This window comes from Pseudonaja textilis, chromosome 3, assembly GCF_049901715.1.
Source record: "Pseudonaja textilis isolate UNSWEBS1 chromosome 3, rPseTex1.2, whole genome shotgun sequence".
In the NCBI taxonomy this organism is placed as follows: domain Eukaryota; kingdom Metazoa; phylum Chordata; class Lepidosauria; order Squamata; family Elapidae; genus Pseudonaja; species Pseudonaja textilis.
The window spans coordinates 176,097,311-176,109,983 of record NC_141992.1 but is presented as its reverse complement, the minus strand read 5'-3'; the positions used below and the strand labels follow the sequence as shown (position 1 = coordinate 176,109,983).

At 37.3% G+C, this 12,673-nt stretch overlaps 1 protein-coding gene across 1 annotated transcript; it reads left to right on the top strand.

Moving 5' to 3' along the window:
- The first annotated feature begins 138 nt into the window (after positions 1 to 138).
- RIDA (reactive intermediate imine deaminase A) lies at positions 139 to 9,542 on the top strand. Its single transcript, XM_026705920.2, has 6 exons — positions 139 to 277; positions 3,524 to 3,629; positions 5,322 to 5,376; positions 6,722 to 6,790; positions 7,316 to 7,371; positions 8,947 to 9,542. The coding sequence occupies exons 1-6, from the start codon at positions 213 to 215 to the stop codon at positions 9,016 to 9,018; spliced, it is 423 nt and encodes a 140-aa protein (XP_026561705.1). The 5' UTR covers positions 139 to 212; the 3' UTR covers positions 9,019 to 9,542.
- The last annotated feature ends 3,131 nt before the right edge of the window (positions 9,543 to 12,673 follow it).

Below are 12,673 nucleotides of genomic sequence, written 5' to 3'. Positions count from 1 at the left end.
GGTGGGCGGAGAAGGCCCTTTAAAAAAAAAAGGAGCTCTTGGGAAAAACAGCGCGCGCTTTTTGGACCTGTCGGCCGAGGGGGCGGCGTCGCCGAGGGAGGCGGAGCAGGGGTGAGTTTCTGGTGCGGGTAAAAGTTCAGAGGCAGCGAAGCGTTGGCTTTGTTGGTTTGGCAGTTGCCGAGGTAGGGTTTGGTCCGCTCCCTTCTGCCGCTATGGCTGCGTTAATGAAGAAAATCATCAGTACTGCAAGGGCTCCCGCTGCTATGGGTCCCTACAGGTAAGGGGGAAAAATGAAGAGTGCTTTTTGACACAGCTTTAACCTGTGGAACTCGCCGCCACTAGATGTGATCTCTGCCCAGTTGGACCGGTTCCAGCATGGACGGCACGGCTAACAGCAGCTTCTGCGCAGGGAGGAATGTCAAATGAGCTGGAGTTTCTTCCCCAAGAAAGTGAACATGTTGCAGTCTATAATTACTTGATTTGGCAACTCCAGCTGTTTTACTGAAATGCAGTAATGAAAGACATTTAAAAGCATGTAGCCTTAAAACTAGTGCCTTGATGCAGATGCTCAAAGACATTGCAGCATCTGAAATATGTCTAGATTTAATATAGTAAAAAAAAAAGGAATAAGAAGAATGGGTTTGCTGTTGCATAGGTACAAAACATATAAGTAATGGGTAAGGTGCTTATTAAGCATATAATCATCAAAGAACGTTTAAAAAGCCTCTTGAAGACTTTCCAGGAGTCTGTTTTCTGTTTTTTTTTTTTCTGAGGGGCAATACCAAATTGTTTGGAGCAAAATCCACTGGACTCAATGAAATTTACATTTGAATAAATTCCTCTGGAAGAACAGCTACTGAAGCCAAAGCTCAAACACTTTGGCCCCTTAATAAGAAAAGAAGATTCATTTGAAAAGACCTTGATGATGGGAAAAATGGAAGGCAAAAGGAGAAGAAGACAGCAGGGGATGAGATGGTTAGATAGTGTCATTGATGCAATAAACATGAATTTGGGCAGGGCAAGGGAGGCAGAGAAGGATGTGGGGATGGGGATGGTGTGCTATGGTCCATGGGGTTATGAAGAATTGGACACAACCTAATGACCAAACAAGACCAGCCTTGCACTTATTTCGAGCACATCATCCCAAAGACTGCAATCTTTGATCTGAGAGAAGCGGAACTGAACGTAGTAAATTTTTATTGAGCAGATTTATAGGAATGCTCTATCAATGTTGCTAGGAATGCCACAAAACATAAGTATGGTTACATTTTAAATTGTGATATATTTTTGTCCTATAACCTCAATGTAGCATTGTAGATTCTTTAAGGCAGAGGCCCCTAACCTTTTGGCACTAGGGACCGCTTCCGTGGAGAAAGGTTTTTCCATGGACCAAAGCGGGCGTGGTCTTGTGTGTTGCCCGCATCCCATGGATGGGGCTTCGCTTGTTTGTGCTGCCTGGTTGCTGGCATGCCATGGACCAGTAGAGGTCCACGGACCGGGAATTGGGGACCCCTGCTTTAAGATATCTCTGCTGACCAGGTACAAGGGTTTACTTACTTAGGGTTTTGGAAGCTTTGCTACACTTTTGTTATTCTTGTTAAATGGTTCAGTCAGAAAACTCTTTATCTATCTGGGTCACAATATTACAAAAAAACCTCTGTGATTTTTTTTTTTTACATTTTCATTATCTCTTACTTTGTATTTTTATGAAATAATTCTTGAGTTATATAGAAAGCCAGCACCCACCCACCCTCCTAGAGAATGAAATATTTTGGGGAATATTAAAAGGGCAAGATAGAATATTTCCCCTAAAAGAAAAATGTAAAAAAAAACAAATTAAAGGAGGCAGAAACCAGCACCAGTGTTCCTGCCCCAAGCAGAAACTGAGGAGGCAGTTTTAGAAATGCAGATTTGGTAATCCATTCAGAAAGACTGAGTCAAATAGAAACTCCAGATAAGCAATTAAGGTGGACAAGATTAACTCAGACAAACACCTAGGATTTGCATTTCCTCTTCTGCCTATAGAGCCAGCCATGACTCCATAGAATATTAAAAGACATGTTCTTTCACAGGAAGATCAAATACAAAGCCCAAAGAAGGTATAAAAATCCACCCACTCTCAATTCCATTTGCTCAGCTGTCCCAGACCTGCAAGCTGTGGTTCTGTTCATCAATAAACTTTCTTTCCAATCAGCCTCCATATTGTTTTCCAGCTCCTTTCTCCTGGCTTGGAACTGATGGGTTTTTCCTTCCCTACAGTTACTCAACTGACATAGTTAATGAATACTGCAAAGTTAAAGGTTGCTACTCCTGTTTGCTTGAATTCAGATTCCTCAGGGTCTTGTTTTTTGAAGCGTGCAAATTAAAACTTGTAAAACAATACTGTGCCTATTTTATTTTCATGTTTACTAAAATAATTCTAATACTATATGATTATTTTTGTGGGTTTTTTAGTTCCCCAAATCAATGAGATTCAGACAAAATTCATTATTATTGTAGCAAATAATAGCAAACATGAATCAGCTATGCAATAATTATAAATCTAGTCTGGAATATAGTAAATACGATAGTTATAGCTTTTTGCCACTTCTATTGTTTTTGGTTCTAAAATATTTTAAATATTTGTTCAAATAACTAATAAAATGCACGTTCATAGCATTTTTTTCCTTCCGCAATATTTGCTTTGGGATGAGATTCCAAACTGAGTCTCATCCAAAAATCTTTTTCCTGCTCAAGAATGCCCAAATTCATGCTTGGTTTGTTTATTTCTAACCTTTCCAGTATGTGTGAATTAATCACTAGTGACAAAATTCTTAAAATTGTAGAAAATTGTACAGGCAGATAAATTATGCTAGTAATTGGTTTACTAAGTAAGAGGACTGGCCTGCTGTTGTTGCATTTTTCAGTCATTTGTACAGATGCTGCCCAGACTTCAAAAGACTACTTGGTATAAAATATGTGTGAAAAAGAGCTAATCTTTTCTCAAGGCAGAGCCTTCAGGAGGGGGCCTGTAAGTAATTTGCCATGTTAGCCATGCAATATGACTAAGGCATACTTATAGAATAGCCTATAATTGTTCCAGTTTGGGAGGAGGTTATTAACATCTATTAAGTAATAACTTTGATGCAAGATTTAATATTCTTTGATTCATATTCTTTTGAACTAAATTCTTGCTGCATAGAAATTGACATTGAACAAACAAAGAAATCTTTATAAGCCAAAAAACTTATTCTTCAGCATTGAACAAATGTACATGTTCAAAGTAAAATCCAAATGGCTTTCTTTGGGTTTTTTTCTGTGCAATACCTGTGTCCACAGAATGAAAGAAAGTGATGTAAATAAACCAGATTTCTAAAGGTAGCCTAGCAAGACTTTTTATTACTAGTGCTAATATATGAATGTCATATAATATATGAATATAATTATTTATATGAATATATAACTGTACATTCAAATAGCAAATCAATCAATATCTCTTGTTCTCTTTACTAATTCCTATTTTTCCTTCTTTTTACTATCTTAGCCAAGCAGTGTTGGTAGATCGGACCATGTATATCGCAGGGCAGCTTGGTATGGATCCCTCGAGTGGGCAACTTGTCCCAGGAGGTGCAAAAGAACAAACTCACCAGGTGAAATGTGACCTCTGTCAGCATTCTTGAAAAACCCAATTCCAACAGATAACTCTGAACCAGACATGTTCTCAAAGTTCCCTTTTATTAGAGTAGTAAACTGGCACATCTGGGAAATCCCAAATCTGAAAGTCCTGGGTTTCCCTCCAATAAGTAAAATATTACAAATCCACCTCCTGCTCCCATTATTCCATCACATGCCCCAATCACCATCTGTCCCAACTTGAGACCCAACTTCCCTCTACTACTCCTCAGCCAGGTGCAGGAACAACATGACCTTGACTCTAAAGAAGAATGATATTCCCCCCTCCCATCTTCCCAGGCTCAAGAATGTGGAAGCTTCTGGTGCTAATATGGCTTCCAAAGCTGACAACCTCACTTATTCTACTAACAAGCCTAATATTACTGTTATGGCTGGTCATGTAGTCAGCAAGGCGTTTAGACTGGATTTAGGATGTGGGATAAGCAGATGTTGTTGCTTGATGATGATGATTAATGTAACATTTGTTATATGAAAAGACACATCCACAAGGTTCAAAATAGAGGGTCTGGTATCGTAATTTCATTATGGAAATAGACATCATTATTGGAGCTCAATAGAGCTGAAATAAAACAAATCCCTGCTTGTAATTTCAGAGAAGAGGCATCCTGTCAGCAAAACAAAGTGGCTGAACTAAGTCCCGCCATTCCCCAATGCCAAATATTTAATTGCTTCTGCCTTCTGACTTCCATTGACAAAATCATCAACTTTTATCTGCCAGCAAATGTTTCAATTAAAACTGAGCGACCTTCCTGATATTGTGGTTGTGAAAGGGCAATTATGCTGGCTGAGTTCAACTTAATAGGCACAGGACAGAAGCATCATATCCTGTTTTTTTTTAAAACAAGCCTTTCAGGGCAAGAGAGCATATAATATAACTTTCCTAAAGCTTTTGAGAAGGTAATACATTAAACAATAAACACTATATGGTATCTATTAGTTGCCATAATAGACTGTTAACTGAAAAGGTGTACATATAAAATGCATACAGGAGCATGCTAAGCAAACAAACCATTGAACTGGGCATATAAAATAAAGATCCAGTTAATTCTATATCTTTTAGGAACCACTGCAAACTCTAGCACAGGGTAGAATACCTGCCCATTTCCATACTGTTTCTGTATATCAAATTGTGTTTCTTTCAGGATTGCCCTATGCATGGCAGTCTAGCATATGGAAAAGAATACAGCTGCTACTGTATGTAATTGCCATTTGTTGCACACCTACTTTTCTATCTTGAAAAGGTTAATTTCAATGAACTAATTGCTCTCTGAGTTTGATTGTTCTCTTGCAGATGTTTCATTACCTGAACTAGGTAATGAATCAGATGCTAGTCTGATGATGTTATCTAGTTTGGATAATGAAACATCTGCAAGAGAACAGCCAAGCTCAGAAAGCACCAAGGACCCCTCAGTTCATCTCTGAGCTACAAATATTCTCAATTATTAGTAACAATCTCTCTGCATTGGAACTTCCATCATTTCATGTTTTCTTAGATAGTAGATGATAATGTTTTCATTATCATAGGCTGCTCTTACATATATTTCATGATGTTTTACTTTTGTGTTTGCATATGATTACCACTGTACCCTGGTCTGAGTTCAAGGGATGATGTGGTCATGTTCAAATAAATTAAACATTGTCCTCATTAGGCCCTCCAAAACATTGGGGAAATTCTGAAAGCTGCTGGCTGTGACTCCTCTAATGGTATGTTTACATTCAAATAAATTGGTGAACTTATCTATAAATGTATAGAGAGAAAAATATGTTTTCTGCCTAATGAGAAAGAACAGCTATTAACTGATAGTTCAAGATAACTGTTGCAATGGTACCCAGGCTGTTCCTTCCATATAAATTTTTGAATTTATTGTGTTAAAATTTTTTATTATGCTGGTTTTGCTTAAGATTTAAGATTTTTGCTTAAGTTCTATATAAGTGATTTAAATAATACATATTCTGTATTATTTACTTGGAACAGTAGATTAGTGCTGCAACTTTTCTGACTGGTAAAACTAAAGGTATTTTGATAATCCCTCCCCTCCAAGATATGTGTATGGTTTTGGAGGTTATTCGTACACTTTTTTTCTTTCTTAAGGGTTTTCTCTGTTTTTCAGATTGTCAGATTAAATGACAATCAAAATTAATGTTCATAATACCATTTTTTTTCTGGGTCAAGAATCACATTTGGCGTTTGTGTAGTAGGGTTAGGGTTGCACACCCAAAAGAAATGCCTGGGGCCAAGATAACATAAAATTTCATTCCATTAACATTGAAAGGTAATTAAAATTTGTTTCTGTGGACATTTTTCAGTCCAGTTTCATTGTTCCTTGCATGATGATGATGATATTTTTATCCCACTTTTTATGTACCTCAAAGCAGCAATCTTACCTTCTTCCTCCTATTTTCCCTACAACACGAACAGTGGGTTGGGTTGAGAGATAGGGACTAACCCAAAGTCACCCAACCAGCTTTTATGTCTAAGGGAATCCTAGAACAGCCTCCTGGTTTCTAGGCCAGTAACCTTAGCCACTGCACCGAACTTTAAGTTGTTATTTAATAACATCTGGAAGTCTCTGGGGGCCAAATCCAAGGTTTGGGGAGAATGTGTGCAGTCTTTGGTCCATAGATTGAACACGTCTATTGTAGAGTAACTCTTCACAAGTTGTTGCCCCCAAAAGATAAGGTGTATAAAGTTCAATAATACCTAGACATCTTGATCCTAGAAGGATTATAGGAATTGAAGTCCAGCACCTTCAGAAACCACTAAAGGTGGGTGAAGTCTAACTCTGCAAACCCATTTGGAATGGGGTGGCCTACTCATTAAAAAAAGAATCACGGTTCCAAATCGCTTGCCAGATAAAATCCTTGCAATACATTTCTATGCACGTTTGCTCAGAAGAAATGCCAGCCTACTCTGAAGTGTGTGTGTGTCTGTGTGTGTGTGTGTGTGTGTGTGATGTACAAAAGTTCAGACTTAATTATATTGACTGCTGAAATGTTTATAGCTAGGTGATGTGAAACATAATTAAAGACAGGGTTTCTTCATTTTTAGTGGTAAAGACTACTGTACTGATGACTGACATGAAGGATTTTAATGATATTAACGAAGTCTACAAGCAATGTAAGTATGGCTAGTGGCTGCATATTTAATTTCTTTGCCTTATTTGTGTTTGGATGGAGATATATCCAAATATGTACTTAAGCTTCTGCTATAACTACGGTATATAAGTTTGTGAATTATATATAAAGTTCAAAGCAGTACTAGAACTGGTAGAAACTGTAGAGGAACATTTGAATTCTATAATCTGTTAAAAAGCATTCTTTCATTTGGCTATATTTTAGATGGAAAGTGCTTTATATGGGACTAAAACTCTATTGTTGTTTCTATAAATCCTTGTGGCTACTTGGTATTGTTCATAACGTGCAAGCACATTTGCTTTGGAACATGCTTTCTTTTGGAAAAAAAATGGGGATTTAAATTCTTAGTTTGCTGATTTATCCACTTGCATTCTGTATGAATCTTTATAGAACCAGGAGGCCTTTTCCTTACCTAACTTTATAACTTGCTATTTTATATAATTCAACTAAATAAATTCTCTATTTCTGCATCAATTATTAATTGGAGCTATTTATCTACTCCATCTAGTTTTCAAGTGCAACTTTCCAGCCCGAGCTGCTTATCAGGTTGTGGCTCTTCCAAAGGTAAATATCAGTTCTTATTTCTGGGAATGAATTTAATGTTTTTAGATTATAAAATTTAATATTTTTAGATTTGCATTTTGTTATGTTCTTAAATATAACTTAGATATTGAGAAAATAGCTAATTCTTTTAACAGTGCAGTCTTATCTATGTTTACTCATAGATTGTGCGCTGTTTCTTTGTGCATCCTCTCATTTGAATTGAGGGAGTTCCTCTAATTTGCACAAGACATAATATTTTCTGTGATTGCAACATCACCATGGGATAACTCCTGGATTTTCACCTGCAAGGAGAGGATTGAATCCATATCAACCTGGCTGGAGGGGCAAGAGAGAGAGAGAGAAATGGAGAGGAAACCAAATTGGTGCACTCAGATTGATCAATATATGCCCTCTGCTCTTTAGATGAGCTGTGTTGTGATCTCTAGTACAGAGCCATCAATATACTGATGGTATTTAGCTTGATCTGGCTACCCCAGATCTGCTGGAAATGCTAAATTTATGTCCCAGGACCGGGAGATTAGATGGGTCAAAGTTAAAGTTGAACCCAAGAAAGATGAAGTTGCTGTTGTTCCTTTGTTAGCTCCAGGGTTTTCTAAGGTGATGGTACTGCTTCTTAGCAAGCAGACCTTCAACCCAGGTTCACAGTTCTGCTGGATGTATAGCTGGTATGCCAGCTGGGTGACTGAAATGGAAGAACCTGGCTACAGTGACTGGTGCCCTTACTTACCATTATATGATTGAACTTCTGTAATAAACTTACGGGCTACCTTTGAAGCCCATACCGAAGCTGCATTTGGTTCAACTTATTATTTGGTTCAACTTATTATTATTACAAGTACTCCTTGTTATTTTGAAATTATTACACATATTTTGCAGGACCTCAATAATTGCCAGTAGAATTTGAAGTAGTTTGAAAAGCTAGTTTTAATTATGAAGTCCAATATGGCTTGGTACCAAGATACATTCAGAACTCTTGTTCCACGTGGTATCAGTCTGAGATGTCTTCTAGGAGAAATTAGTAGTGATGTTCCATTTTCATGAACCAAGGGGTCCTGAGGCCAGAAAATGTTACATTTTGGTGATGGCGCAGCCTCTCCCGGAAGGGAGGTTAGTTCTTTGATAATAGCCTTCCAGAAACTGATACAATCAAGCTTTTCTGGATGGCTTCTGAAGTGTAATTGTCACCAGTTATGTTTTACTGATTTGGTTTGAGTATTACTGTGATTCTGTGAGAGGAAAATCCTGATTTCTCCAGTGCTTGACAATGTTTTTGTTATTATTATTCATAATAAAGTACCATTTATTATTTTCATATTTGAAATGTTTGGGAGGGTTGTCGATGAATAATTTAAAAACTGAACCTTGGCAACGTGAAGAGGTGTGGATTTTATCTCCCAGAATTCCTCAGTCAGCAAGGCTGGTTGGGGAATTCTGGGAGCTGAAGTCCACACCTCTTCAAATCACTAGGGTTGAGAAACAGTGATCTAAAACATCATGAGCTGAAGAGATTGAGGAGCTCTACATTAAACAAACCAACTCTGCCCTGACTTTATATGTTATATTTCTTCCTTCCAGGGTGCCTGTGTGGAGATTGAAGCTATTGCCATTTTGGGACCCCTTCAAGATGCCTCACAAGCTAAAATCTAGCAGCTCTGATTTCTTTTGCCGTGGTCATTCTCACTGTCTATAGGATTCAATTCTGCCACTGATTCTCTCAAATAATATTATTCCTGAATTGTGAATCTGACTCATTTAGGTGTATTTGGGTGGGCAGATTGACTCACAGGCATCACTGCACCATTAAGGCTATTTGTTTATTCACGGTATAGCAATGTCATTAGTCTCAGTTACTTTAAGATGTGTGCTGCCTGGAGAATTTTGAGAGTTGGTTCATACATCTTAAAGTCACACAAGTTGAGAAACATTGGAGTATACTTTGAGTAAAGGACACTACAAGACTAAATACTGCAAGCTGCTTAAAAACATATTATGAGGTTGGGAAAGCAATAGCTCTCTTCAGATAAACTTGTCATAGATAAGAGAGAATAGATTTTCTAAAATTTGGGAGTCACGATTAATCTCTAGCTGTGTTTAACGTTAAGCAGAATTGTATACTTTAAAACATTAGAAGAAAAATCTATGAAGAATAAATCAAATTGCTATAACACTGATCTGTGTGGATAACAACAGTTTTGACTTCCCTCCACAGAAAATAGCCGTTAAACTTACCAGTTCACACTTTGCCTGATTCACAAGATAATATTCAAATCTGCTACAAATTTTGTAATGAGAAACATGACAATACATTTTGTGTATTTTTATATAATCTTTTTCTACAAGTAATTGGCTTTTGAAGGAAAATGCTTAATAATAACATCACATTTATTTATTTGTAAAAGTGTGTTAGTGTTTTCTGAGTAGATCTTCTAATCTACTCAGGTTTAGGGAAGATTCAGTTTGGATCCTAATTCAGTAGAGTGGAAAACAGACTGGCTGTCCAAATTAGAATGTCAATTCAGAACTATTAAAAAAAATTTCCTCCACAACAAATCAGTATAACTCTGTGTGATTGATTGATTGGTCTGACTAGATATTGTCACAAATCCTTTTACAGCAAATTCCAGACAAATAGGCATTTTAAACAGAGCACTAGTATTATGCTAGGCACTCTATTTCTTTTTAATGATCAATTATTGTTGCAATATTAAGATACAATTTTTAGACAATTTAGACACTCCCTAGGAGAACAACTTTGCCAGCTTTCATATGAATCGGGGATTGATATTATGCAACTTTCCCCATGATTTTATTGCATCTACCTCATAGTTATTTGATCTCCAAATTCTAGCGTGCATAGAATAGCATGAGGGAGAACTGTGCTTTGGTTGCAATTGGGACATGCAGGCCAAAATGTCAGAAAACTAATACTGTCCTTACCTGTAATTTGACCATAAGGCAGGATTAGAATTTACTGTCTCTGTTTCCAGCCTGGTGTCTTTAATCACTATACCACACTGGCTGTCATAAAAACAAATGTAGGTCATATTCAATTGGGACAGTTAATAACTAATTAAATGAAACACCATGGGACAGTGCTGGACATATGTTAGTTCTGCTGTAATTAAGCAAATTATTTGCAGTCATCAAGTGGAATAGCACATGCCTGTGATTTGCAAATTACTGCCAGCTTCTCAACTGGTTGTTTGTCAGAAGCTGTCTATTAAACTCAAATGGTGATCATGTGACTGCAGGCTGCTGCAACTGTCTTAAATGCATGCTAATTGCCAAATGGCTGATGGTGATCACATGATTAGGGATGCTACAATGGTTGTAAGTTTGAGGACAGTTGTAAAGCTATATTTTCAATGCCAATGTAAGTTTCAATGGTTGCTAAACAGGGCATTCATTAACTGAGGACTACCATAGATCTGTCATAAAGGGATGCAGAGTGGATTTGTTTGTGAGCAAACCTGGGGAATTCTTGCTACTAAATATTGGAAATCCTGTTCAAAGCATACAGATGAAGATGAGCAGCATAAGAAACAGAAGTGGTATCACTACCTAAGGTTACTACTAATCTCCCAGAGGTTGTGGACAATATCTTCCTAAATACAGGTGATACTTGACTTACAACCACAATTGAGCCCAACATTTTTTGACTTTTCTTGCCACAGTTCTTCAGTGAATCACTGCAGGTGTTAAAATATTAACACAGTTGTTACGTGAATCTGACTTCCCTATTGGCTTTGCTTGTCAGAAGGTTGCAAAAAGTGTTCCCATGACCCCTGGACACTGCAACCATCATGAGTCAGTTGCTAAGCATCTAAATCTTGATTACATGACAGTGAAGATGTTGCAACAGTCATAAGTGTGAAAAACATGACTGTTGCAACATCTCCATTGTCATTGTCACATATTCAGTGCCATTGTAACTGAATGGTCACTAAATGAACTGTTGCAAATCAAGGACTACCTGAAAAATTCTCCAAATAATCTGAGATTGGCTGGAAAATTAAGAGAAGGTAGGCAACTGACTTAATCCTGATCAACAAGGGATTGGTCAGCTAACTGAAGCTTTTAGGCATTTTAAAAGAAAGCAACCATGTCAAAGAGTTAACTAGGGAGAAAGTGAGAAGTCAGTCACATACCTTGGACCTAAGGAAATACACTTAGATGAAAAATGGGAAGATGTCACCTTGAAATTCTGCAACATCATTTGGAGGAAATCTAAAAATAAGATACTGAAAGCACAAAACATAGGAGCAGAAAATAGGAAAGCTTTAAAAGCTTTAACTTGTGTGGATCATGACCTGAAAAGCAAAAAAAGATGTATAACAAATATGGCCTGATAACTAAGGTGGAATACTAATATTGCTCGCATGAGCTTGTAGGAACAGACTTGGGAATGCTAAACTCAAAATGTAAGTCTGGTAAGAAATGCAAAATACAATAATATAGTTCTGTGAGGTATGCTTTTAATAAAAGAATCAAGGAGGCTATAAGCCTGTTACATGAATAGTACACAGGGGAATAAGGAGAAGATGAAACTCTTCTAACATTTTTGCATTTAATCTCAGGAGAGAGAACTCTTCTCCAAAAGACAGAATGGGTGAGGCATAGCTCATAAGGTATGGTAGAACTTGTAATTTAAATGAATTTATCAACTGAGCCAGATAAATTAGATCTCGGGAGTAGTAGAAGTTGGCAAAGGGGGTTTTGTGACAAGACTCCAGGAGAAAGGGAGAGATACTAACAATTAGAGAAGAACCAATATTAAGGGAAAGAGGAAAGATCAGGAAAACTACCAACCAGTTAATGTCTGTACTAAGGAAAGCATTCATTCCACAACCTGTCATTCCGCATTGGAAGCACTTAAGCAATATTGTTTTCTAGAACCAGTGTTTGTAAAGAACAAATCATGTTAGGCTAATTAATTTTTTTGACAGGATGACCAAGCTGCTACACCAAGGGAATGCTATGGATTGTGTGCACCATGATTGCGAAATGTCTGTGAAGTCCTCTCATATAAGTGCAGCTAAGGTAAATAAAGATGGTATTGCAGTCCAATGAGCTTGTAGCTGGATCACCTGCAAGTCCCAAAGGATGATCAAAAATTGTTCTGTATCATTCAGGACAAAAGTAGAGTGATGTCACTGGCTGGTGCTGTTCAACTCCTTTTTTTAAAAGACTCACAAGATGAAATGATACAAAATTAAGGGGATTGACATTATGGACAAATTCACTATTCAAAAGGCTCAAATGCTGGGTCAAATCCAACAGAATGATTCACTGTGACAAGTGA

Coding starts and splice junctions, on each gene's coding strand:
- RIDA (XM_026705920.2), top strand. CDS start 213: ATGGCTGCGTTAATGAAGAAAATCATCAGTACTGCAAGGGCTCCCGCT. Junction 278..3,523: donor GCTGCTATGGGTCCCTACAG/GTAAGGGGGAAA, acceptor TTACTATCTTAG/CCAAGCAGTGTTGGTAGATC. Junction 6,791..7,315: donor TAACGAAGTCTACAAGCAAT/GTAAGTATGGCT, acceptor TACTCCATCTAG/TTTTCAAGTGCAACTTTCCA.